Below are 25,743 nucleotides of genomic sequence, written 5' to 3'. Positions count from 1 at the left end.
CTTTAAGAACAAAATCCACTGAGCCAACATGTACACAGGGAAAAACAAAACTGATGAAACACGAAAGTGTTTAAGACATTTATTATGCATACCGGGAGTCATAGAAATCAATTTAAAAATGCTTTATTTGAAGACTCGAGTTTAATTTTTGAGATACTGTCATTATTTATCATCCATAAGGTTCTTAGAATATAATGCAGCACTGTAATATTTACAGACATGGATTTGATTCATATTGGTAACCTGTTAATTTTACAACATGTATATTACAACCACGGCTGCCATCACCACCAGAAGTCATATAAGTCCCATGTAATGTTACTGTGGAGGTCAGGAGCCACAGCAGGGCATGTGGCACTACACAATTTACATCAGAAGATGCCACAACAACAGGCAAAAAAAACAAAAAAACAAAAAAAAACATTATTTACAGCCCCTAAAAACCAGAGATTTGTTTACTTTAACAAGCCGTTTTTTTTTTCATTTTGCCTGTTCTCAAATCACTGCCAATAACATTTAAACATTTGAAATACAGTAACAGCTAGTGTTAGTGCAGTAAATAAGAGAAGAAATTAAAGAATGAAGCAAATTAAGGAGTCTCATATCTTAAATCACTCCCCTACACTACCACAGTCCTCCAACCTCTTCATCTCACATTAAATAGGATTCTTTTTCAGCTATTTTACAAAAACGGGTTTGATCAGTTCAGATGAGTATGTTTTCCACATTGACAATCCCTCTGCATAGAGCTCCTCTGTTGACCTTGGTGAAGTGATCAGCCTCTTCTTGTTCTTCTCGTGATTCCAAGCAGGTACTTGCAGGTGGGAGGGGGCAGAGTAAAATATAGTAGTGACACAACGGTTGCACGGAGTCAAATCACTTAGCAGCTTGCCAGATAATGATGCCAAGTATGATGAGCACGATGGAACAAACCATAGCAAGGATACACATCTTCTTCCGGGACTTTTGCTGTGATAAAGACAGCAGAGACAGCAGTGTTATTGGCAGGGACTTGACGAATGACAGCACTTAAAGTAACTGCTGCAGACTCACCTGGTAGTATGCGGCTCTCTGGAGCTGCTCTGTTCCTCGTTCTACATGAACTTCAGCATTCTCCACATTTGCCTCGATGCTATCTGCAGGGCAGAACATACAGCAAGGTCAGCTGGGAACTTATGAAGTCACAGGATTCGTACAGTAGAAACGGTTCAGGATTGTAGCATCCACAATAAAATCCTTGCACAACTGCTTTCTCTCAGAATTTTTGTCACCATTTTCCCATTATTTCCTACATGCGTTATCAGTGAGCAGAAAACGACAGGATTGGTCACCTTTTAAACATAGAAAATGACCTATGTTTACATTTTCTTGACAAGCAACTTTTGTGTTTGTGTGAATAATGACTGTTGTCTGTCCAAAACAAAGGCTGAAGTAGGGTGACATCATTATAGATACAACAGATTATAGGTACAAAATACAACAGAGCCCCGTGTGAAGCCATCAGTGAGGACCATCAAAGTATGGCCTGCGGGGGTAGACTCCACACTCTGGACAGGTTTCACACAGACACACAGACTGGAGTATGTTTGCCTCTCAGGGCACCTGTGGCTCTCATACGGACATAGACAGCTACACCTCCTCTGTACTGGACTACATCAGCATCTTCATAGACAGTGTTACAACTCAGAAGCAGATCACCACATACCCAAAGCCATGGATGAACAAGGAGGTGCTCCTCCTGTTGAAGGCACGCAACACTGCCTTCAGATCAGGTGACGCACAGGCCTACAGCACTTCCAGGGCAAATCTGAGGGTGCGGCATCAAAAAGGCCAAGCACTGCTACAAGCTAAAGTCAGAGGAGCACTTTTCCAACTCCGACCCTCGACGCATGTGGCAGGACATCCAGGTCATCAGCAACTACAAACCCAGACACTCCACCCCCGTAGCCACAGAAGTCTCTTTCCCGAACGAGCTTAATGACTTTTATGCTCGCTTCGAGAGAGACAATAGGGAAACTGTCCCCAAGCTCACACCCTCAGCTGACCACCCGACACATCACACTCACCTCCACAGATGTCTATACACCACTCAGCCGGATCAATGCGCGCAAGACTGCTGGACCAGATGGCATCCCGGGTCGCGTACTCAATGCATGCAAAGGCATGTGCAGAGCAGCTCGCTGGATATCCACATTAACGGGATGGCTGTTCAGCGTGTCTCTAGCTTCAAGTTCCTGGGGACCCATTCATCACCACCAACACCTCCTGCCTGGTCAAGAAGGCTCACCAGCGCCTCTTCTTCCTGAGGACACTGAAGAAGACCCGACTGTCCTCAGCTGTCCTGGTGAACTTCTATCGCTGCACAGTAGAGAGCATCCTAACCAGCTGAGTCACAGTCTGGTATGGAAACTGCTCTGCTGCAGAGCGCTGGGCACTGGAGCAGGTGGTGAGAACTGCCCAGCTCATCACAGGGACTCCACTTCCAGCCACTGAGGACATCCAGAGGAAACGCTGTCTGCTTCGAGCCTGCAGCATTCTTAAGGACTCCTCCCGCCCCGCCCAGAGACTGTTTTCTCCCCTGCCTTGCGGCAAATATATAATTTAGTGCATTTAGACACAATTCAGGTTTCTCATGTGGCCCCTTGTAAAAATTAATTGCCCACCCCTGATATAGAGGAATGCAACATGACTCGGTACACAAAAGAGTCGCCCACTGAAGCAGAAATCTTTATGACAGTGTTTTAGTTCAGCAATAATGGACACCACATGCACATAGATGGCAAGTGCTGAAGAGGGTGTGCCAACCAGATTTTCACTCTGCCCAGACACCTCTACAACTTCGTGGACTTTGAGAAGGCCTTTGACAGCTCACAGGGACAGTTTATTGCGCATATATGGGATTCCACAACAGACTGTCCTCATCATCAAGAGTTTTTACACCAACTTCACATACCAAGTAGGAAACAGCAACCACATTTTGGAAGTCAAGACAGGAGTGAGGCAAGGATGCGTAATGTCAGCTTTAGGCTTGGGCGGTATCTATTTTTCATACCATACCTTATGGCCCATAGAATAATCAATAGAATAAAATAAGCGCCCTTCTTCCATAGATTCTTGCTGGAGGACCCGTTGACGCAATCTGTGAGAATCCGCCCTGCAGAGCCAGAGCGTTTCTATTTTAACCGGCGCAGCTTTTCTAGTCTTTACAGCACTGGTTTAGCAGCCCAGAAGACTCACAGACCAACTGCATGCGTTGTAAATCATCTCACGTGATGCTACTCAGCCAATCAAATCTGTGCATTCCGATAAACACTGTGACTCAACTCAGTGAGTGAGATACACACACGAGTAAGAGAAAAGTAATTTCATGTGGCGTGAAGAGAAAAGTAGACAGCGAAAAGGGAGCTTTTAATCCAGAATGGACAGACTCTTACATGGTCATTCTTCCCACGGGCAGACCGTGGCCATTATTAAATGCGACAATGTGAAGCGCTACTAACATTACGAGACAAAGCAGAGTATCTGTCGAGCAAACATACATACACACTCAAATCCGAACTGAGCTCACAGAAAATAAATGATCTAAGAGCCAATATGATCAATCCACCAGCACTGGTCTCCCATAGCCACTACCATATTCAAGGAAATACATCCCGTCTCAGCACCTTTGGACAGCAGAGCGGGATGTCCACTGATCTGATGTTGAAGTGAGACAAACTGACTGTGCACGTGAATGGGTGGCAAAAACCTTGTTAAGCACTTTGGATAAAAGCGCTATATAAATGTAACCATTTACCATTTAACGCTTCAAAGTACAACCTCAATGTTTATCTGTTGTCATGGTTAACTCAGCATGTTTCCACAATGTATTTCTCACAGTATATATCAATATGTACTGGTGGATTCGGTCTCACTTCTGCTGGTGTGTGGGTTTGAATAGGAAATAATAGGACCAGCTGTTTTGATGTGCATTTTCCACTGGTAGTGTGTTTTGTGCTTTACAGATCCACCGAATCCTGAGAAAAACAACCCCAGTGCTACTCACCAATCATTTCTCCCTGATCATGGATCATCACTGCCAGGTCCTTGAAGATCTGGTTTACATCCATGATGTCAGACTGAAACAGACAAAAAGCTAGTATTAGCTGTGACAGCTGTGTATGGACTCAGGACATGACAGTAGATTTAGGCCACTGGCCATGGTGGGGAGCTGATGGTCTTCCACTGTGTCCTGTATGTCTTATTATTAGAAATAGTAAGCAAAGGCTGACCTCCAGCTGTCTGATGTTGGTTTCTCTCTCCTTGATGAGCTCCAGGTCCTCCTCTGTGATAGCCACCTCCTCTGTCTGGGTGGTCATCTGACCCCAGTCCTCTTGGCTTTACACAAACAGGACAACAATTAAAAAAATATGTAAGAGTTGGAATAATGTGTGTGAACACAGACTTTAGCGGTTACAACAGAATACTAAACACAGCATCACCATCAACGCAGCTAATGAAATCAGCGCGTGATTGAAAAAGTCAATTTAAAGTTTAATTTAACATCAACTTTGACTTAAGGCTCAAGCCGTTCAACGAACACAATTCAGCCGTGTCTAGTCAACGTTAACTCAAGCCAGGCTTGACTAATCTTGCACTGAGCGCACACACAGAGTACATAAGCAGCCCAGGACAGTCGATTGTCGAAAAGAGGATATATGTCGCAAAAAGAAGGGAAGACGAGAGCGGGGTTCCTCTCAGCAGCGGAAAAATCCTGCTGATGGAACTATACAAGGAAAGAAGTCATCACCAAAAAGGACAATACTGCAGCAATTAACAAGAGATGGCTTGGCAAAAAATTGCCGACAGACTGAATGTGTAAGTTTCGCAAGGCTACTTATTGTTTTATTTGTTAATAAATGAACATTCAGATCTCTAGCCTACAGTAAGACTGTCTACATTATCAGCAGGCTAATTAGTATCAGATGGTTAAAATTAATGGTGTAGGCTAACTTAGGAGAACTGACAACTACAATGCCTTTACTGTTAATGAGCTTAATTCTGTGAGGTTTGTGAAGCCTCTCTGACCTATACTCTGTTACATCTCAGGATCAGGAGCCATCTCAATAGTCAGAAAAGAATGTGGCAAATGGTGAAACTTAAGTACAAAAACATTTTCCAGAGGGGTATGTAGCCAATAATGAATAGAATATATTTTGTCTTTTATGCGTGTGTATGTCTATGCATATAGTATGTACGTAGCGACGTATGTAGCCTACTATGTGTATATATGTGTATTTATGCTTGTATATGCACGTTTCATTATTTACCTCTTGTAACTGTTCCTAATGTTGCTTATGTTTTTAATCTACTGACCATGGAAAGCACTTTGTGCTTATTGCTTGAAAAGTGCTCTATAAATATAATTATTATTATTAAATGTGAAATGTATGTGTTAAAATAGTAGCTGTAAATATGTACCACCAGACGGATGCCACTGTTACTGATGGGCGACCTCCACCTGAGGACCTCTCACACACAGGAGCTGGCGTTGAGCTACGACCTTCATATTGCTGTTATGAACTACATAATCAGCTACTATTTGACACATTTTCTCTTTTACAGGATGTCCGTTCAATATACAAGCGTCATCTGCTCAACTGGCATTGAAAGCCAGAAACTGGACATGGAGTACAAAAAGCTAATAATTAAGAAGTTGGAGAAACAAACTGGAGAAGGATGTAAGTATACATTTAAAGACAGCTGAAGGTCATGGTTTGTGCTGTAATTAATGTTTTTGTTTTTTGTCAAAGCTTGAACAAAATGACTGAATTACTAAATAATTTCCAAAACAACTTTGACACACTTTTCTTTCTTAAATTATTCATTCTAAGTTATCAAATAAAAGGTTTCACTCCAAAATAAAGGTGGCCATGAATAAAATCTGGATTAACTGAAATAGGTCTTAATTTATGTTTCACAACACGTCATATTATACGAGTGCGAAAAGACACTTGACGGAATAAGCCACCCTGACAGCATACCCCTTTGATCTTCCTTCCTGCTGTGTTTATTGTTGTTGTTTTCAGTGTTGTTTTCTCTTTTTTGCAGTTTGTGCAGTATGAATGTATCAAACAACTTCTAAAAAGAACAAAGAAATACCTGTACTACATAACCACAAAATGAATATTTTGCAAATGTCACTATTCTTTAACACTATTTGTTATGGCTTTGTATGGAAGATTTAAAATACCTAAATAGTACCTAAAAATACCTAAAAGTCAAACAAAGAAATAAAGCGAAATACACATTGCTATGCATTTCTTTTTTACATATGCATTCATTGTCGTATGATAAACGTGTTAAAAGGACAATGATTTAGCTCTTTATCTTTAATACTGGAAATACTTGTTTTTCCATTGACATTGTTTTTCCATGCCATATTAAAATCAAATCACAACACAGAAACAAAGTGAAGAGGTGTATTGCATTTCAGTGTTGTCCAGCAGAGAGCAGCATATGCCAGTACTAAATACAAAGCATTTCATGAAGAGGTGCAAGGGAGCTTTTCTTCCTTTTGGAGATGGAAATGCATTGTCCATGCCACAAAATGAGGGAAAAAAACAATCAACTGTCCAACTACAGCTTTGTTGATTTGTTTTTATTTTGGCATTTTAAATCTTTGATATTTTGGGCTGTCAAACGCATATATCAATTCAATTTAATTCAATAGGCTTTATTGGCATGACATTTGACGTGTTGCCAAAGCACAATTCCGATTATGATGAACGATGAATGAAATATAAAAATAATGTGATTAAAATATTAGTTAATAGAACAAAACAGACAATGAAAGAGATACATGAAATAAAGTAATATAGAAGTATTATAAGTAATCAGGTTAGTATTAGTTAAGTGTCTACTGATAAAAGAATAAAATAAAGAAATGGTGGCGTAGATGGTATTTATTTTATCTGTCCTACTGGTTGTCTCTATTGTTTTGGCAGGAAGTGACATTTAGCAGCCAACACTGCACAGTCTTTCTTTTCCACCAGCAGTAGGGGTCTTTCTGTCCCTTTCTGTCAGATTTCTGAATTCGGGGGAATTATTTTATTTTTTTTTATTTTGGAAAGAATTCCTCCCTAATATTTCTGTATTTTTGACATTTTGTTAGAAAATGTAATTCTGTCTCTACAGCTCCCTCAGCACATCATGTCTTCTCTGGGCAGCCAGGTCTGCCTGTGCCCTTCTCTATTGCCAGACTGTGGTCACTCACTCTGTACACTGTCAATGTCCTCAGGTTCTTATCAGACAGTATACTCACTGTTTAGAGCTAAATATGTTTCTAGTTTGTGTTGTGAGTGTGTAATATCTTTCCAATAAGTGATGTATTTTTCTTTTTGTTTAGGTATAATCTTCTGAGTGATCGTGTAACTGCCCTGAGGATGGCTGGGGTTTGTGATGTCAGAAGGTGAAAGGTCAGACACCCTCAGGACCAGTTTGCTGAGGACTCCGTTCTATGTTCAACTCTTGGTAGGCAGGGGCTTTATAATGTTAACAGGCAGGGTCACTTTTTAATATGGCTCCAGAATTTGATAGATCTTTTTTGAATACTTAGAAGTACAGGATATTGCACTGCATGCAGAGTTTGGGGTTTTCCTTTGTACCTGCAGAATACTTCTGAAGAACTCTGTTTGGTTTCAATTGGATTTTTGTCCCATTTTGCCCTAAAACAAATATTGAAGAGGGTGGGGCTGAGGTTACAACCCAGTGAGAAGAAGTCTGTGTTTATCTCCAATTTTGACAGCCAATTTCTTATTTTCATATATTGATATAGTTACATCAGCAGCAGAACCTTCAGTTTGTCTTCCAGTTCTTATTCTGTGATAGAGTAAATCCAGTGTGGTCTGATAATTCTTCATAGCTCTTTCAAGATCTTTCAGTTTTTCTGAAATCTGCTCTTGAGCTTGATTCTTTGGAGGTTTTCTATAGAGATCTTCAAAATATATTTTCCATGTATCTCCATTTTGAATGGACTGTTCGTTTTAATGTTTCTTGGTAAATAGGTTCCATTTTTCACAGAATTTTTTTGACTCCAGCGACTCAATTAATTGTAATTGGTTTTGTAGATATTGTTCTTTTTTTGTTCTCAGTGTGTTTTATATTGTTTTAGAGTCTCACAGTAACTAAGGTGGAGCTCCAAGCTTGTCTGGATTCCTGTGTTTTTGGTTTCAGATATTTCTTAATGTCTTCTCAATGGTTTTGCAGTCTGATTTAAACCACTTTTCCCTGTTCATTTGCTTTGGTTGTTTTGCATTTAAAGTTTGATAATGAGGCCAAATGATCAAATATGTGGTTAACGTTTACCAGACACATCTCTACTTCTGTATTCTGAGGGTAGATCTGAACCAGAAAGAAGTCTAGAAGAGACTGGATTTCTTCACTGAAAATGGCTTCCTGATACTGTTCCAGGTTGTTTTATGCCCATCTGTATCTCTATTTTGTACAGCTTACAGGACTGAGAACATATGTTACCAGTGTTTGTTCTTTTCAAATACAAATTGATCTAATAAAGGTGTTTGTTCTTTCACCATGAAGGCTCTTAGAGAGGTTTGGTCTAAATCTGTTTTAGCATAATCAACAGTGTGGCTGCCAAGGTTTGAACACTATGGGGCGTGTGGGGCTGGGTTCTTCCTGTAATCCACAACCATCTCCACTGTCTTGAAAGTGTAAGACTCATCCACATCAGAGATGTGCCCAATCAGGGTGGTGCCATCTGCAAACTTCAGGAGCTTGACGGACTGGTGACTGGAAGTGCAGCTGTTGGTGTACAGGAATAAGAGTAGAGGAGAAAGAACGCAGCCTTAGGGGGAACTGGTGCTGATGGTCTGGGAGTCAGAGACATGTTTTCCCAGCCTCATGTGCTGCCTCCTGTCAGACAGGAAGTCTTTGATCCACCTGCAGGTGGAGTCAGGCACACTCAGCTGGGAGAGCTTGTCCTGTAGCAGAGCCGGGATGATGGTGCTGAAGGCGCACCTGAAATCCACAAACAGGATCATGGCATAGGTTCCTGAGGAGTCCAGGTGCTGGAAGATGAAGTGAAAGGCCATGTTTACTGCATCGTCTACAGACCTGTTGGCTCTGTAGGCGAACTGTTGGGGCTCCAGGAATGGGTTTGTGATGGATTTGAGGCGGGCCAACACAAGGCGCTCAAAAGACTTCATTACCACAGATGTCAGGGCAACGGGTCTGTAGTCGTTAAGTCCTGTGGTCCTTGGTTTTTTGGAGACGGGGATGATCATGGAGGATTTGAAGCAGGCATGCACATGGCACAGCTGAAGAGCACAGTGCTTCAGGGTGGATAGAGAGTCTGGCCTGGCTACTTTGCGGGTGCTCCTGAATAGTCTGTTGACGTCCTTCTCCAGGATGGAGAGAGTTGTTGTTGCGGTAGGGGAGGGGGGAGCCTCTGTGGTGGGCAGTTGTGGAAAGGCCCAGGCCTGTGCTGAGGTGGGCGAGGTGGAGCTGGTGGATGGAGTCATGGGGGATGGTGTCAGGTTTGTCCCATTGTCTCTCAAAGCGACAATAGAACTCATTCAGTTTGTTGTAATTAATGGAGTGGGGGGCTTTTGGTTTGTAGTTGGTGATCTGTTTGAGCCCCCTTCAGACAGAAGCAGAGTCGTTGGCTGAGAACTGGTATTGTAGTTTCCGAGTACAGTCAAATACCTTCTCTTATCGCCTTGCTAAACCTGTACTTTGACTCCCTAAACCTGTCCCTGTCTCCACTCCTGAACGCTTCTTCCTTTTCCAACCTTAGCTGTCTGAGTTTGGCTGTGAACCAGGGTTTGTCGTTGTTGTAACTCACCCTGGTGCGTGATGGTACACAGCAGTCCTCACAGAAGCTATGACGTCACAGCCTCTGTGAACTCATCCAGACTGTTGGTAGCAGTCCTGAAAACATCCCAGTCAGTACAGTCCAAGCATGCCCAAAGGTCCTCACTTCACTGGTCCACTGCTTTGATGTCCTCACAACAGGTTTACAGAGCTTTAATTTCTGCCTATATGCAGGAATCAGGTGGACCATGATGTGGTCAGAGTGTCCCAGTGCAGCGTGGGGGACCGCATGATAGGGACTGTTGACTGTAGTGGCATTGTATAGAGGATATTCTCCTCTTTGGTTGGGTATTTAATAAACTGTCTGTATTTGGGGAGTTCATGGCTGAGATTTTTTAACCAAATTTGCCATTTTTGTTGTTGTTGTAAGAGCTGTGCTCAGTTTTTATCTGTCTGATTCAAGACCATTTCCCTGAGCTGCACCAACGCTACTAGGTGTGCTAAAGAAGTGTTTCTTCAGGTCTGTAAAGGAGGTCTGATGTGGAGGGTTCTGGGTCCACTCAGTGTCATCATTGTGTTCCTCCTCAGTTGGGATGCTAGAGACAGTTGGAGGTTTGTGTCACCAGTGTGAGGCTGGAGTTCCATAGGAGAGGTGTTTTCTCTCTCTAACAGAGATTTAAGTGCCTGGAAACTGTCCTGGAAAGGCCTGTACCATGACATTACCACTTCTATAAACATTGACAGTCATTATGCTGTTAAGAGTCCTCTGGGTCACTGATCTTTAACTGCCAATATTCCTTGTTGCCATTTTTTGCCACTGAAGGGTGATGTGCGATATTGGCTCTGTACCAGGTTTCAGGTCTGTCAGTGTAGAATATGAGATTACTAATTTCTCCACTTTTAGAAAGATCACCAAAATGGGTTTCCGGCTTTCCCTTAAGAAGCTCCTGTTAGAATGTGCTTCTCCTTGTGTCATTTTTAATGTCTGGTGGGTAGTGTATGTTGTTGCCACTTTGGGGTTTCAAATGTCACTGTTTGACTTCAGTTCAAACGGCTTAATCAGAGTTATTCTTGGTAGTCTATTTGTAACACTTGAACAAACAACTATAATTTAAGGTTTTCAACAGTCCAGTGGTGTTGTTTCTTCTTAATAGTTATATGTAGGCGTACTCACTCCCTTTTGATTATCTGTTTGTTGATTTTTCCTCCTGTTTTCCTCTCTCCTAGCAAAAGCAACATGTTCCTGCTAACTCCTGCTAACTCTTGTCACACTTTTTTTGGTGAATTTTCTTGGTTTTCCTCTTGTCCAGTTTGACTTTCCTTGATTTTGCCTTTAAGTTGTCCAATATTTTTACTTGGTTCTTCTCAATTTAAAATGACAAAAATACATGCAAATCTAGGAGCTCATGTGGTACATGTCTCGGTCCCTCTTTGTATCTATTGTTGACAAGTTCCATGTTGACTGTAATTTTAGAACTACAAGGACTGCTTTGCTGGCACTAATGGGAATTGTGAGGGAAATGTCAACTGCAATAGAAAACTGTAAATATATAGTGGGGTTATTTCTTGCCCTCAAAAAGCATTAGATGTTTTTGACCATTGTGCACTACTGACGAAATTAGAAAGGTACAGCATTAGAGGCTATTTATGGTTATATTCTTGTCTGTATTTATTCATATGATTATTTATTTCATAATGTTTTGATTTAATTAAAGCTCAAGTACAAGATGTTTATAAATAAATGAATGTCCGTTACATTCAAGCCCTTGCCAAACAAGTTCACACAATGCTGATTAAGCCTATCACCGCCAGGTAAATCTCGCATTTATTTCACAGTATACAGAGTTTTTAAATCTTGTGTCTACACCAAACTGCAATGATTGATTTGGTTTTGTATTGATTTGCCACAGTGGAAGTGGGGAGCTACCCAGAGCTCTCTACGTGGCTCTGGGTAGCTCCCCAATGGCTCTACAATGGAAGATCACGGAGTCATTCTCAATTGTGAAAAATGGACCGGGAACTCAGAAATGTAAGCTACTCTGTGATTACTTAAGCCCTGCCCTCAAGAAGGAGTCTACCTGAGTATCTGTTGATTACTCTGCCTAATTTCACCTGAAACTGACCTAATTGTTTCCATGATGGCCCAGTAATCAGGCCTATTGTTTTCTGGCTGCACCTCCCTCATCACTGTTCAGTACCTGATTAGCATATGATTGGCGTGACCAAGGTGCTAATACACTGTGGTAAACTTTGGGCAGATTGAATCTCAGACCACCATTTATGTTCAAAGAGGGGTTTTCTTTTTTCACAAACATGGCTTCTTTGACACCCCGTTCAATCCAACTCTTCTCTCTACTTAGAATCTTCACCTCACTGTCTTCAAATGTGTGGTTTGTAGCTTTAGATGCAAATGCACGGTGCTATGCAATCCTGAGTTAGCGTGTCGTCTGTGCTGATAAAGTCTTTTGTGAAGTGGCTGTTTAGTCTCACCTATGTACCGTTCTTTGCAGTTTTCCTCACTGCGTTGAATTGAGTAAACTACATTGCTCTGTTTTTGGACATGCCACTACGACTGAAACCTTTTCTACGAGATGTCTCATTACTGCTCTTGGACAAGTTGGTAATATATTTGGAGTAGGCTATGTAGTTATTAAATTTACTCTACCTAAATAATGGATTATTGTCTTGGAACTGTGGAAATTTCTATAACTATTTCTGAACACGAGCCTGGGGTGAGCTCAGTGCATAGGCTCACTGTAGGCATACATCATAAGCATGGGTCGACTGTGTTTGTGTAATTGCTAGAAGAGGGAGACAAAAGTTTTGCACCCTAGCTTTAATTAATCTTGAACACTTTGGGTCTCCATAATACACCTCGTGTACAAGTTCCATATTGCCCAAATTGCCTGACAAGAAGAAACCTTGAATGAATGTCACTTACTTATCAAAAGAAACAAGCTTTTCATCCCGAGAACTGTCTTCAGTCTGCAGGAGAGAGAAAAACCCACTATTGCCAAAGTCAAGTCTGCAAAGCACAGATTATTAAAACATGACTCATATGAATCTGAAGTTTTATCACTACTCTCTTATTTGCCATCATATGGTGTGAAACAACCACTGACTCCTACTTACTGATAGGCGGGATCCAGCTCTCGCTCTGGCTACTGACTCCTTCTCCTTCTCTGCTGCATGCCGCTGGACTGCTTGGAAGTTGTTGAGAGCTGCTGAGAAATCATTCATCAGCCGGTCCCTCTGGATTTTTTGCTGCCTCTGGAGATCATAGACAGAGATGGTTCACTTGAGAGCCATTTCCTGTATCTATGCCATGTGGGTTTCATCACAGCCTCGCCCCTTTAGGAGACTAGCGGTGGGTTCTGAGTCTATTCACTCCTATCGGAGAAGTGAACGTGAGCACAGATTATGACCGATTCTTTCGCCCCATAATCACCGAAGTAAGTAATGAACCCATTTTTTTTTTTTACAAGCCACATATCTTCCGAACATTCTGACACTAAAATGGCATTTTTCGGACACACAAATTAGGAGAAAATTTACTTTGTTTGAGACCTGTTTGTCTTGGCAACACATCTCTCTGTTGGCAGAGACGGTTCAGAGAGTTATCATTTATATTTGTGTTATAATAAAGTTTGTTATCTACCTACATCATGCAAATACAACCCAACATTCATAAAATAATAGTAATAATATTGATAATAATAATATTAATAATAAAAATAAGTCTAATAATAATAATTGTAGCGCGGGTCGAGCAGGAACATGGGGGCAGAAGGTGGATTGCAAACATCGATCCAGACTCTACAGCTCCGGAGGCAAAAATACCCGCTAAAAGCGACAAGAGAGGAGAGAGACGAGAAAACACAGAACTACGGGAGAGAGATGTCGAGTTAGTAACATGCATCAATAAGATAAGAATGTGTACAGATAAAGAGGGAGAGGAGGAGAGAGGAGCACCATGGGAAGTCGCCTGGCAGCCTAGGCCTATAGCAGCATAACAAAGGGATTGTTCAGGACTCACCTGAGCCAGCCCTAACTATAAGCTTTATCAAAGAAGAAAGTCTTGAGCCGGGCTCACATTCTACTTTTGGAGACTGGACCCACAAGTAACCCTGCATTCTGGTAGCATAGTGGGGTAATAGGGTACTATGAGCTCTTTTAAGATATGATGGTGCCTGACAATTAAGGGCTTTGTAGGTGAGAAGAAGGATTTTAAATTATATTCAGGATTTTACAGGAAGCCAGTGCAGAGAAGCTAATATTGGAGAAATATGATCTCTTTTCCTAGTTCTTGTCAGTACACGTGCCGCAGCATTCTGGATCAAATGGAGAGTCTTAAGAGACTTATTCGGGCAGCCTAGAAGTAACAAATGCATGGACTAGTTTTTCTGTATCATATTGAGTCAGGATGTGCCCGATTTTTGCAACGTTATGTAAGTGAAAAAAGGCAGTCCTTGAATTTTGTTTTAAGTGGTCGAAGCTCTGTCGCGTGTTGCCAAGGGAGGGACCTGAAATCCCCAAGGAGTTGAGGAGGAAGTAGAGAGGATGTATGGCAGGAGTTAAACGGCGGGAAAAGAGAAGGAGATATAAGCCATAAATACGTCCTTCCATCACCATGGGAACAAGGCAAGGCAAGAAGGACGTGCTAGCAGCCCTGGAGAGGTCTCAGAGAGAGCATCATGAGAGCAGTGTGTTGTGTTTCATGAAGACATCCCTCACACCATAATGTTTGTAGATGGCTTCCAGACTGTACAGGCCAACAGGAATTGTAGGGAAACTTTCAAGAGGAAAGGTGGGGGACTGGCTATTCTCGTTAACAACAAATGGTGCAACACTGGTCATATCATGGTGTGTAGACTGGACATTGAGCTGCTTGCAGTAAGCAGTTGGTGGACTGCCCAACCAAGGGAAATAAGACACTGGACCTGCTGTATGCCACTGTTGAGGAGGCATACAGCTCCATAGCCCTCTCTTTCCCTGTAAGACCAGATCACAACCTGATCTACCTTCTGTATAAGCCTTTTATCCAATGGCAGCCTGCGATTACTAGGACTGTACGGAGATGGTCACAGAAGACCAATGAGGCTCTGCAGGTCTGCTTTAAAACAACAGATTGGGATGTGCACTGTAATTCACAGAGAACATTGATGAACTTGCTCTTCCTCCCACCACCATCTCCCCCAAACCAACACTGCCAAGCAACACTACAGGGCCCATCACACACTGCACACTGGCCTTCACAGCAGAGCAGGTGAGAAGAGAGCTGGGTAGACTCCGCCCAGGCAAGGCTGTGGGTCCCGATGCCGTCAGCTGGAGGGTACTCAAAGTGTGTGCCTCCAATGACTACAGACCGGTGGCCTTGACATCCCACCTGATAAAGTCCTTGAAGAAGCTGGTCCTGTCACACCTACGGCCCTTGGTTAAACCAGTGGTTCCCAACATTTTCTGCAGGGCACACCTTTTGTATTGAATGTATTTGAAACATTGTCTGTAATAATGCAGAAGTGCAACTGAGGTGTTACTGAAAAAACTAAATAAGAAACAAGTCACTTTTAGAGCAGAAGCATTAAGTGACATTGCAGCATGCATCTTCTAAATTATTTACTGTATAATAGCATTCAATGCTTTCAACAGATGTTCTCAAAATTACCTTTATGCACAAAAAAGGCAAGTTTACCAACTCCCTGGGAATAAACAAAAACCTGAACATTTTATCTGCAAGAATTACATTTTTAGCAATCTTTTCAGTGACTGGTGTAGGCTTGTTTTGTGCTACAGATCTCTCAAATCAGGGATGCAGCTGTGACACTGCACTGAAAGGGTCTCAGATCCAGTCATATTTTGCAGTATCCTAGACTGGAAAATACCTCCAGAAATGTTTTATAGGGCAGATATATGAGTTTTCATACATGGGATCACTGTGCTCTGCAGCTTGTTGACCTCGAAGAATGATTTCAGGCTCTCAAATAAGTCTATTAGGGCTCCAGCTATCGATTATTTTAGTAATCGAGTATTTTATCGATTATTCCATCGATTAATCGGATAAGAAATACTTTTAATTTATTAAAGAGCAATAGTAAATATGCAAAAGAGAAAATAAGACAGGTCTCTTAAAATTAACAATGAATTGGTTTCCTTTTTAGAAAAATCTACATCTTTATTACTTAAATTGCATACAATATCTGTAAAAACTAAACCCATTTAATGCATTTAAGTGCAATAATTACATTGTGGGTTTTAAAGAAAAAAATTCAGAAATGCAAAAACAGGGCATCTTTACTAGCCTTCATATACCTTGTGTCAGGTCCGCTCTGTGGACTGGATGCATAGACTGTAATGTTATGCTTTCTGATGAGATGTTAAAGCATAGACGTCATGTTATTGTGGTAGGCTAGTTCAGTTATACAACAGACACACTATACAGAGTTTTCGTGGACACTTTGTCGCTTTCTCTGGCCTGTCTCTTCTCTGCGCCCCTCGCTATTTTCTCTCTCTTCCTCCTCTTTGTAATCAGTGCTGACAAATCACACCAAAGACGCTCTGAACCGTCTCTGATCACACACAGTGTAAGCACGTTGTGTGACAATAATAATCATCCAATGCAAAACACAGTGCGCTGTATATACAGTGGTGTGAAAAAGTGTTTGCCCCCTTCCTGATTTCTTATTTTTTTGCATGTTTGTCACACTTAAATGTTTCAGATCATCAAACAAATTTAAATATTAGTCAAAGATAACACAAGTAAACACAAAATGCAGTTTTTAAATGAAAGTTGTTATTAAGGGAAAACAAAATCCAAACCTACATGGCCCTGTGTGAAAAAGTGATTGCCCCACCTGTTAAAAAATAACTTAAATGTGGTTTATCACAGCTGAGTTTAATTTCTCTAGCCACACCCAGGCCTGATTACTGCCACACCTGTTCTCAATCAAGAAATCACTTAAATAGGACATGCCTGACAAAGTGAAGTAGACCAAAAGATCTTCAAAAGCTAGACATCATTCCGAGATCCAAAGAAATTCAGGAACAAAGGAGAAAGAAAGTAAATGAGATCTATCAGTCTGGAAAAAGTTATAAAGGTATTTCTAAAGCCTTATCCACAAATGGCGAAAACATGGAACAGTGGTGAACCTTCCCAGGAGAGGCCGGCCGACCAAAATTACCCCAAGAGCGCAGCGACGACTCATCTAAGAGGTCACAAAAGACTACACAACAACATCCAAAGAACTGCAGGCCTCACTTGCCTCAGTTAAGGTCAGTGTTCATGACTCCACCATAAGAAAGAGACTGGGCAAAAATGGCCTGCATGGCAGAGTTCCAAGAGGAAAACCACTGCTGAGCAAAAAGAACATTAAGGCTAAAAGGAAGTTTTACCTTGCCACTGTTGCAAAGTGTTTGCTCATGGTAGGATTTGTTGGGTCTGTGTAAATAATATTATAAAGAGTACGGTCTAGATCTGCTCTATAGGCAAAGAGCAAAAAGATTACTTCTGTTATGAACTGGCGCTATGTAAATAAAATTTAATTGAATTACCCCTGCCACCACTAGCAGCCCTCGTCCCATTTCTCCTGCTGAAGAACACAAACGCTGTATTTTGCACATTTACATTTCTGCAGATAAATAAATAGTTGTGGAACCAAATGTGTGTATAGTAGCTGTTCTTATATCTGAAAACAAGTATATACTACTATACTGTATATGTAAAAAGATATACTTGTATTACCATATTCTAATATTTACAACACTCTGTGGAAGTATTGGCTGTCAATTTCACCATTACACACCGGTAAACTCAGTATTTAAAATAGGTGAGAGTCCATAGATTAAAATAAGCAAAGGTCCTTATGCTGAATTGCAGGTGATGTGTTTAATAAGTTCAACAATAGAGTTATGCAGCTATGTGATGGGTGTAACCTAATGGGTGTAATTTGTGGCGGAAACGCAGACAACAATGGGCTGAAGGAACCATTTAGTTCCTTGAATAGTAAAAGCAAATAAAAGTTCCAGGTACTTTGGGTGGAAACGCGGCTTATGGTGAATGCCACTGATGTCAAGTTTGTCTGAGAGGTATGTCATTATTAGTGCTCAATGCAGAGGCTGGAGTGACAGCTGAATGTGACAGTCACTCTCACTCCCACCACACTTATCAGTGTAGTGATGTATTAATAAATATAGACTGACACTTACTTGCTCTGAGGGTGATGAGGGCAAAGGGATTGATCCCAACTCTTTCAGGTGCTTGTTGGTTTCTTTTGCCAGTTGGTTGGTATAGTGTTGTATCTGCTGCCTGTGGAAACACCAGCAGTTTAGAATAACAAAAGACTGCTAGTCAATCTGATGATTGAGTTGCTCTACACCCAGAGACCCAGACTACCCAAGATCACCCATCATCATGTACAATAAATGACACCTTTCTAGTACATGTGACAGCACAGTGTTCTAGTAAATATGAAATTTAAGCAACAAACTAAAACTGTTTTGACATACCTTCTGGATGGTAATGTTGCATGCTTTAAAGATACCATCCCTGATATCAAGAATTAATCATAGAGGCACATTTCATTTAAGACAGTTTAACAGAGATATTTGAGTATAACAGCTCTGGGGCAGTTGCAGCTGCCCATAACAGATCAAGGTGACTAGCCAAAAGAGTGTGTCTGGCAGAGAGAAGAAACAATATGCGAGTTACTGGAGAAAAGGTTGATACATACAGACGATCCTGGAGTTCGCTGGTGTCCTGTCTGGTCCCCAGTTGGTTCACCATGCTCTTGATCTGAGCAGCTGTCATGAGAAAAAGACAGTGATAAATCTCAATCTTGTAATGGAAGAACTCATGTGCATATACAAATGCCACAGCACACCACAGTAAAGGAACAGCACGGGCCTGGCCAATGGTGCATGTGTGCATCTGAATATGGCTCAAAATATCTTGTGATTTATAAGCCTTGAGGATATGACTTTACAAAAGGATTGTTGTAATTAAAATAATTATGACTCACCAGCTTTTGATAAGTCTCGATTTGAAACACCAGTATAAAAACATTCTGTCATCGAACATTGTTAAACATTTTAATGTTTAACGATGATTGTGCGCATGCGCCAACGTGCATGCTGCCTGTTGCCGTTGCTCACCCTTTTCGTCTTACTTTTTACAACTTTTAGCATTCCTTTTTCTTCAAACTTGAGTAAACTTTTGTGTAAGTGTAATTTAAACTATGTTCTCTACGAAAATGAGAGTAGAAAGTGTTTTGTTTTCGCCGTGAAACTTCTTCTCCTGCTACTAGGTGAGGGCACCGCTGCAGAACAGCTGTTTGGTTGCATTGTTTACAATGACTGACGACTCCCTCCCTTCCCCGCCTGTAACCACTGCTGTGTGCCTGACTGCTGACCAGGTGAGAGGACAGCAGATGAAACTCCACTCAAACAAGGCTGCAGGCCCCGATAGCGTTTGCCCTGGGGTGCTGAAAGCCTGTGCCCCTCAGCTATGTGGAGTACTTCACCATGTCTTCAACCCGAGCCTGAGTCTTCAAAGGGTCCCTGTTCTGTGGAAGACATCTTGCCTGGTTCCTGTGCCGAAGACGCCGCGTACCAGTGGCTCCAAGGACTACAGACCGGTGGCACTGAGTTGAGGACACCATCAACTTCCTGCTGAACCGCATCTACACTCACCAGGACAAGCTGGCAAACACGGTGAGGATCATGTTTTTTGACTTCTCCAGTGCTTTCAACACCATCCGGCCAGCACTGCTGGGTGAGAAGCTGGCAGCGATGCAGATGGATGGCCCCCTCGTGTCCTGGATTGTTGACTACATGACTGGCAGACCACAGCATGTGCGTCTGCAGCACTGTGTGTCGGACAGCGTGGTCAGCAACACTGGGGCCCCTCAGGGGACTGTGCTCTCTCCCTTCCTCTTCACCATCTACACCACGGACTTCAGCTCCCACACAGAGTCCTGCCACCTTCAGAAGTTTTCTGATGACTCTGCTGTAGTGGGATGTATCAGCGGTGGTGATGAGTCTGAGTACAGGGCTGTGGTGGGTAACTTTGCCTTATGGTGTGAGCAGAACCATCTGCAGCTCAATGCGACAAAGTCTAAGGAGCTGGTGGTAGATCTACGAAGGATCAAGGCAACAGTGACCCGGTTTCCATCCAGGGGGTCAGTGTGGACATTGTAGAGGATTACAAGTACCTGGGAATACACATGGACAATAAACTGGACTGGGCTAAGAACACTCAAGCTGTTTACAGGAAGGGCCAGAGCCGCCTCTGTTTCCTGAGAAGACTGAGGTCCTTCAACATCTGCCGAACAATGCTGAGGATGTTTTATGAGTCTGTGGTGGCCAGTGCTGTCCTGTATGCTGTTGCATGCTGGGGCAGCAGGCTGAGGGTAGCGAACGCTAACAGACTCAACAAACTGATCCGTAAGGGCAGTGACATTGTGGGGGTGGAGCTGGACTCTTTGTTGGTAGTGTCAGACAGTGTCTCCCACCCACTCCATGACGTGCTGGTCAAACTAAGGAGTACCTTCAGCGAAAGACTCATCCCCCCAAAAAGCACCACAGAGCGCCACAGGAGGTCCTTCCTGCCTGTGGCCATCAAACTCTTTAACTCCTCCCTCTAAGTGTTAGTCTATATGAACCTAAGTCACTAAACTGGACTTTGGATCATTAACATTACTGTAATACTTGAAATAATTGTGCAATATGCTCTGTTTTCAGTTTAATTTATTGATATTTATTCATACTTCTATTACTGCTGTGCAATATCCACCATCTCATAATTATCTTAATAAGCTACACTTAACTTGTCAGTACTCATTATTGCACTATTACTTATTACTTATATTATTATATTGTATTATACTGTGCATACTTATCAACCTCTAAATCCACTTTGGAACTTACACTTATTTTAGCTTTTATACTTTATATCCACTTGTACTTAATTTATCTTACCTGTATAATAGTGTATTATATTTTGATTTGCTTAGTACTTCTATTCTCAAGTGTGCGATAGTGAGCAGCTGTAACGAAAGAGTTTCCCCTCAGGGACAAATAAAGTATTTCTGATTCTGATATGTAGACAACCTGGAATTAAAATACAAACTAGACCTGCAAGCAGGTATTAACGGGGTCCAAGACCCCCGGTGGCCTGCAGAGGCGATGCAAGTTGGACCCGCAGTCCCACGGGTAAGATCTAAGTCGCAGGTTGAGAGCAGCACAGAGATTGGAAAACGTTCAGTTAAAAAACAGTTTGGAAAATATATTTTAGCATATTTCCTGATTTTCCAACAAAAGTGCCAACTAGTGGCCGATTGGTGCCAAATTTTGCGCAGAGCCTCTGTGGGGGACGGGAAACTACTGGCCCAAGTTTAGCGTTAATCGGACAGAGCTACGTGGAGATACGACATCACTTCCTGTTTTTACTGAAACCCACAAGAAGTTTTTGCTTTTTAACTTTTTGAGTATCAAAATTCTTTTAATAACTTTGGTCATGAGCGTCCATAGATCCTATGTGCACAGTTTCGTGAAGATCAGACTCACAGCCTAAGGAGAGTTCGAAAAAGTAGGTTAGCATATTTCATGATTTTGCAACACCACCGCCACCTAATGGTCGATTGGCACCACATTTTGCACAGAGCCTCTGTGAGGCATAAAAAACTACTGAGCCAAGCTTCGTGTTAATCAGACAGATGTATGTGGAGATACAGATGCAGATTTTTTCATATTTTGAAAAATATAGAGTGAGTGTGTGCACCAGTCTATACCATCCATGTGAATTACAACTGTTACGGTGTTGGCTGCAGTACCACTTTTACCAACGGAAAAATAAAGATAAATAAATAAGTAAAAAAAAAAATATATATATAAAAAATCTGAGCGATTTCAATAGGGTTCCCAGCACCGCTAGTACTGGGCACCTCTATGCCTTGCATTTGTGGTTCCAAGCCCACTCGGACTTGGACCCCAATTAACCTACATTATGGGGCAGGCTTCTCCTCCCAAAACTCATGTAGGCCTATACCTCATTTTCATTCCTATTTGGAGCCAATAAACACATATGTTTTTAAAATATTTTTTTTCTTTCTTAAGATAAGTTCCCTTACATTACCAATAGAGTGAAAAGAGGTAGAATCATGTTTTTGAAATACCATGATATAATACCACCACTGTAAAAAAAAAAATATAAATAAATACTGTGATATAAATTTTAGGTCATATCATCCACCCCTCCATCTTCCTGGGAGAGTCTTACTTCCCCCTCAACTGGCTCTTAGGCTAACGGCCTTCTTCACACTAATGACTCCCCCCCTCCCCCGCCTGTAACCTCCGATGTGTGCCTGACTACTGACCAGGTGAGAGGACAGCTGATGAAACTCCACTCAAACAAGTCTGCAGGCCCCGATGGAGTTTGCCCTGGGGTGGCTCCTTTAAGGAATAGAGCAGTGTGTGTGGGCGAGCGAGAGAGCGAGAGAGAGACAGTGGTTGCACTAAGTGCAGACAGGTGTTGGCGATCGTTAATTATCAATTCATTTCTACAGTATTTTCTCGATTAATAGATTGTTTGGTCTATAAAAAGGTATACAATTTGTGAAAAATGTCCACTTTCCCAGAGTCCAAGATGACATCTTCAAATATGTTGTTTAGTAGGACCAACAGTCCAAAACCAAAGATATTCAGTTTAAAATGATATACATTGGAGCTGTGAGGAACCACATAAGGTTTGGTGTTTTTGCAAAAAAAAAGAAAAAAAAAGACAATTTTCTGTCTATCAACTAATCAATAAATTGACTAATCGTTGCAGATTGAATCAACTATACATCAAAGATGAAAAAATAAAACCAAACAGATGTTTAAAAAAATAAATGTGGTATTGCTTGGGTTGTCTTGGTGGCTAGGTGATTGAGATGTATACCACACCTTCTGGTACCAGCGTTCCCAGTTTGATTCACATCCATATTATTATAGTTAAGAGTAATATTTCGAGCAAAGTCTGGTAAAATCTGCACTTTTGGCCTGCAGTACCTGATTGTACCAGCTTCCTTGCATAAAAGTAAATAAATTACCAAATAAGTGATCATAGAAAACACAATCACAAAAATATTGACAACGAAATCTATCAGACTAATTTGTTATCTTTAACAAAACTATCAAGAATGTATTATAAATATTTCCTCTATTGCCCAGCCCTACATGGCATCACATTGACAGTGATACGAACAAACTTGAACAAAGCTGATCAAAGTTCCTTTCAACATATGTATGAAACCAACCATTATCAACCAAAATAAAAACTTGACTGCACTGATGGTGAAAATTCCTCTCTGTCTAAAAAATGAACAGGTTCTGCACAGTGAGGCAGACTTCAGGCTGACACAGCCTTCTCCAACATCGTCCTAGAATCAGTTAGTGAGTGAGTGCGCAGGGTTTTTCCTGCATAAAGGAATTTTTGGCACCCCCCATAGAGGTTTTAGCCAGCGGCAAAGGAAAATCACCAGCACCAAAATGATAAGTGAGAATAAAAATAGCAATTCAAATCCTGTCAGAATGTGTTTCCCACCCGCTCCATGACGTGCTGGTCAAGCAAAGGAGCACCTTCAGCGGAAGACTCATCCCCCCACAATGCACCACAGAGCGCCACAGGAAGTCATTCCTGCCTGTGGCCATCAGACTCTTTAACTCCTCCCTCTAAGTGTTAGTCTGTATGACCCTAAGTCACTAAACTGGATATTGATCATTAACATCACTGCAATACTTGACATTATTGTGCAATATTCTGTGTAATACTCCTGTGCAATATTTTAGTTTAAAATTCCCTATTTATTGATATTGATATTACTCATCCCTCTATTACTGCTGTGCAATATCCTCTGTTTCATTATAATCTTAAATAAGCTACACTTAACTTGACAGTTCATGCACTATTACCTTATACCGTATTATTATCATCAACCGGTAAACCCATTTGGTACTTAATTTATTTTCTGACCTGTATTATAGTGTATTATATTTTTTGCTAGTACTTTCTCCTGTGTGCACTGACGTAAAGGCGAGCTGCTGTAACAAAAGAGTTTCCCCTCGGGGATCAATAAAGTATTTCTGATTCTAATTAAGGGGACCAAATGTTTGTTCAAGTTCCTGCTGACTGGAGGAGAAAAAGTGCCATCGTCCAGCTTGCGGCACAGACGGGAACACTCAAAAACGTATGCATCATGGCACTTCCCAGGCCAGCCAACATCGAAATCAAGGAACCTGTAAGTGTGGTCTACAAGTCCTTGAAGAAGAACACTGTGCCATCCTTTTCTATTATAGTAGTCGGTGGGATAGGTCACTGGGATGTGTGTCATCCAAAGAACCAGCACACGTGAGGAATCACATCTTCCTCTCAAAACCAACCAGTCATGATAGCTTGGACTTCAGGGACAGTTTTTGGACTCCTGAGTTTGCTCAGTGCCTCACACACCTCCCAGAAGATGTTACAGGCTGTGCTGGCTCCAATACCAAACAGGTTGGCAACATCATGGAATTCAACATTACTGGCAAGCTTGTAGATGGTAACTGCAGCCCTCTTCTCTAAAGGTACTAGATCCAACATGTTTGGGGGTTGACGTACCCACCCATTACAGCTGAGACATTTTTGTTTATCAAATGGTCATAAATAACAGGAAAATGCATTTCTGACTATAGGGTAGGGTAACACAGTTTCATTGCCTTTACTGTACGTGGATCGATCATGCTTACTGTCGTGCCTAGTCAACCCCCAAAGGCTCATTCTGAGCCAGGAAAAGCCATAGTGAGTGAGTAACTCGGCTACAGCCACAGTCTTGTTCACACTGTAGCAAAAAATAGCTATTGATATAGCAGTGAAGCAGTAGAGCACTTACTGTTCTGTGTAATCTTCTGGATGTTGGAGCTGCATGTCTGTATGAGGGTGTTGAAGTCCCGTGGGACACGGCGGTAGGTATCTGCTTTGCCGTATGACATGTCTGCCAGAGGGTGCTTGTACCTTAGGCGTCGAGCTTTGGCTGCAGACAAACAGAGGAAAAACTGTTGAAAATTAGAAACCATCCAAAGGTGTTTAACAACTGCCATACTTGCTATAACATCTGAATAGGCAAGACAATGATGATGTGTGCCCAATATTGACCACTTGTACAAAGAGCATCAATCCAGCTGATGTAAACTAGTTTAAGTGCCATCCAATCACAGGGAACTGGGGAGAAGTGTTTTTCAGTTAACTGTTAGGTTTACAAATCTATTTTTTACATTATGGCAGACTAGTTTACTCAATCTTGCTACGTGTCACATAATCCGCATACAGTTCCGGAATAATGAGGCTTTCATTGTTTTACTGACAGGAGAGATTAAGCTTATCTAACTTGGTCCGAGTAACAACTGTTAGCACGACGCTAAAAACTCGCTAACAACTTAGCTTGCTAATGTCGAATCATTAAAGCTGATGGAAATTAAATGTAAGACAAGTGATATTTGTTAAACCATAAAGGGAACGTATTGTTAACATGGTTTGTACAACGTTACACATTTGTGTTGTAAATATTAAGTCAGTTAGCTCAAATGCATATCTATCGTCCTCCGGTTATCTACTTAAAGTTAACAGAGGCTGTACAGAATTATGTTCAGCTGTTAGCTGTCTAGCTAACTGAGCTATCTTGTCAGCTTTCAGTTGTTTGGGCTATCTTGTAACAGCTACGCGTGTTCTTCACCAATAAAGACTTAGAGACAACAACATATTTTAAATAAGAGTAAAGTGTTTAATATTTAAAAAAACAACAACAATGTAATACTTGCGTATTTGGATGTTTAAAATGAACACATAGGCGTAACGTTCTTCGTCTGCCGTCAAGACACTGCCCTTCCTGATCCCTGACGTTAACGCGAAACGTCACGCGCACGGGG

General features: G+C 41.6%; 1 protein-coding gene across 3 annotated transcripts; it reads right to left on the bottom strand.

Moving 5' to 3' along the window:
* Positions 1-65: 65 nt before the first annotated feature.
* stx12 (syntaxin 12) lies at positions 66-25,743 on the bottom strand. 3 transcript variants are annotated; one of them, XM_044170571.1, is made up of 10 exons: positions 25,636-25,743; positions 24,711-24,851; positions 18,537-18,606; positions 18,013-18,112; positions 12,943-13,080; positions 12,752-12,795; positions 4,272-4,377; positions 4,046-4,118; positions 1,054-1,136; positions 66-969 (listed from the first exon to the last, which is right to left on the bottom strand). In XM_044170571.1, the coding sequence occupies exons 2-10, from the start codon at positions 24,808-24,810 to the stop codon at positions 877-879; spliced, it is 807 nt and encodes a 268-aa protein (XP_044026506.1). In that variant the 5' UTR covers positions 24,811-24,851; positions 25,636-25,743; the 3' UTR covers positions 66-876. The 3 variants fall into 3 exon arrangements, with proteins under 3 accessions (XP_044026506.1, XP_044026504.1, XP_044026505.1); XM_044170569.1 differs by having other exon boundaries at positions 25,632-25,739; XM_044170570.1 differs by having other exon boundaries at positions 24,711-24,873; positions 25,632-25,729.

Source organism: Siniperca chuatsi, linkage group LG17, assembly GCF_020085105.1.
Source record: "Siniperca chuatsi isolate FFG_IHB_CAS linkage group LG17, ASM2008510v1, whole genome shotgun sequence".
Taxonomy (NCBI): Eukaryota; Metazoa; Chordata; class Actinopteri; order Centrarchiformes; family Sinipercidae; genus Siniperca; species Siniperca chuatsi.
The sequence above is the reverse complement of the archived record's forward strand: the minus strand, read 5'-3'. Positions and strand labels throughout refer to the sequence as shown.

Coding starts and splice junctions, on each gene's coding strand:
- stx12 (XM_044170571.1), bottom strand. CDS start 24,810: ATGTCATACGGCAAAGCAGATACCTACCGCCGTGTCCCACGGGACTTC. Junction 13,081..18,012: donor CCTCATCACCCTCAGAGCAA/GTAAGTGTCAGT, acceptor TATGATCTCCAG/AGGCAGCAAAAAATCCAGAG. Junction 1,137..4,045: donor TGATCAGGGAGAAATGATTG/GTGAGTAGCACT, acceptor TCTGCCCTGCAG/ATAGCATCGAGGCAAATGTG.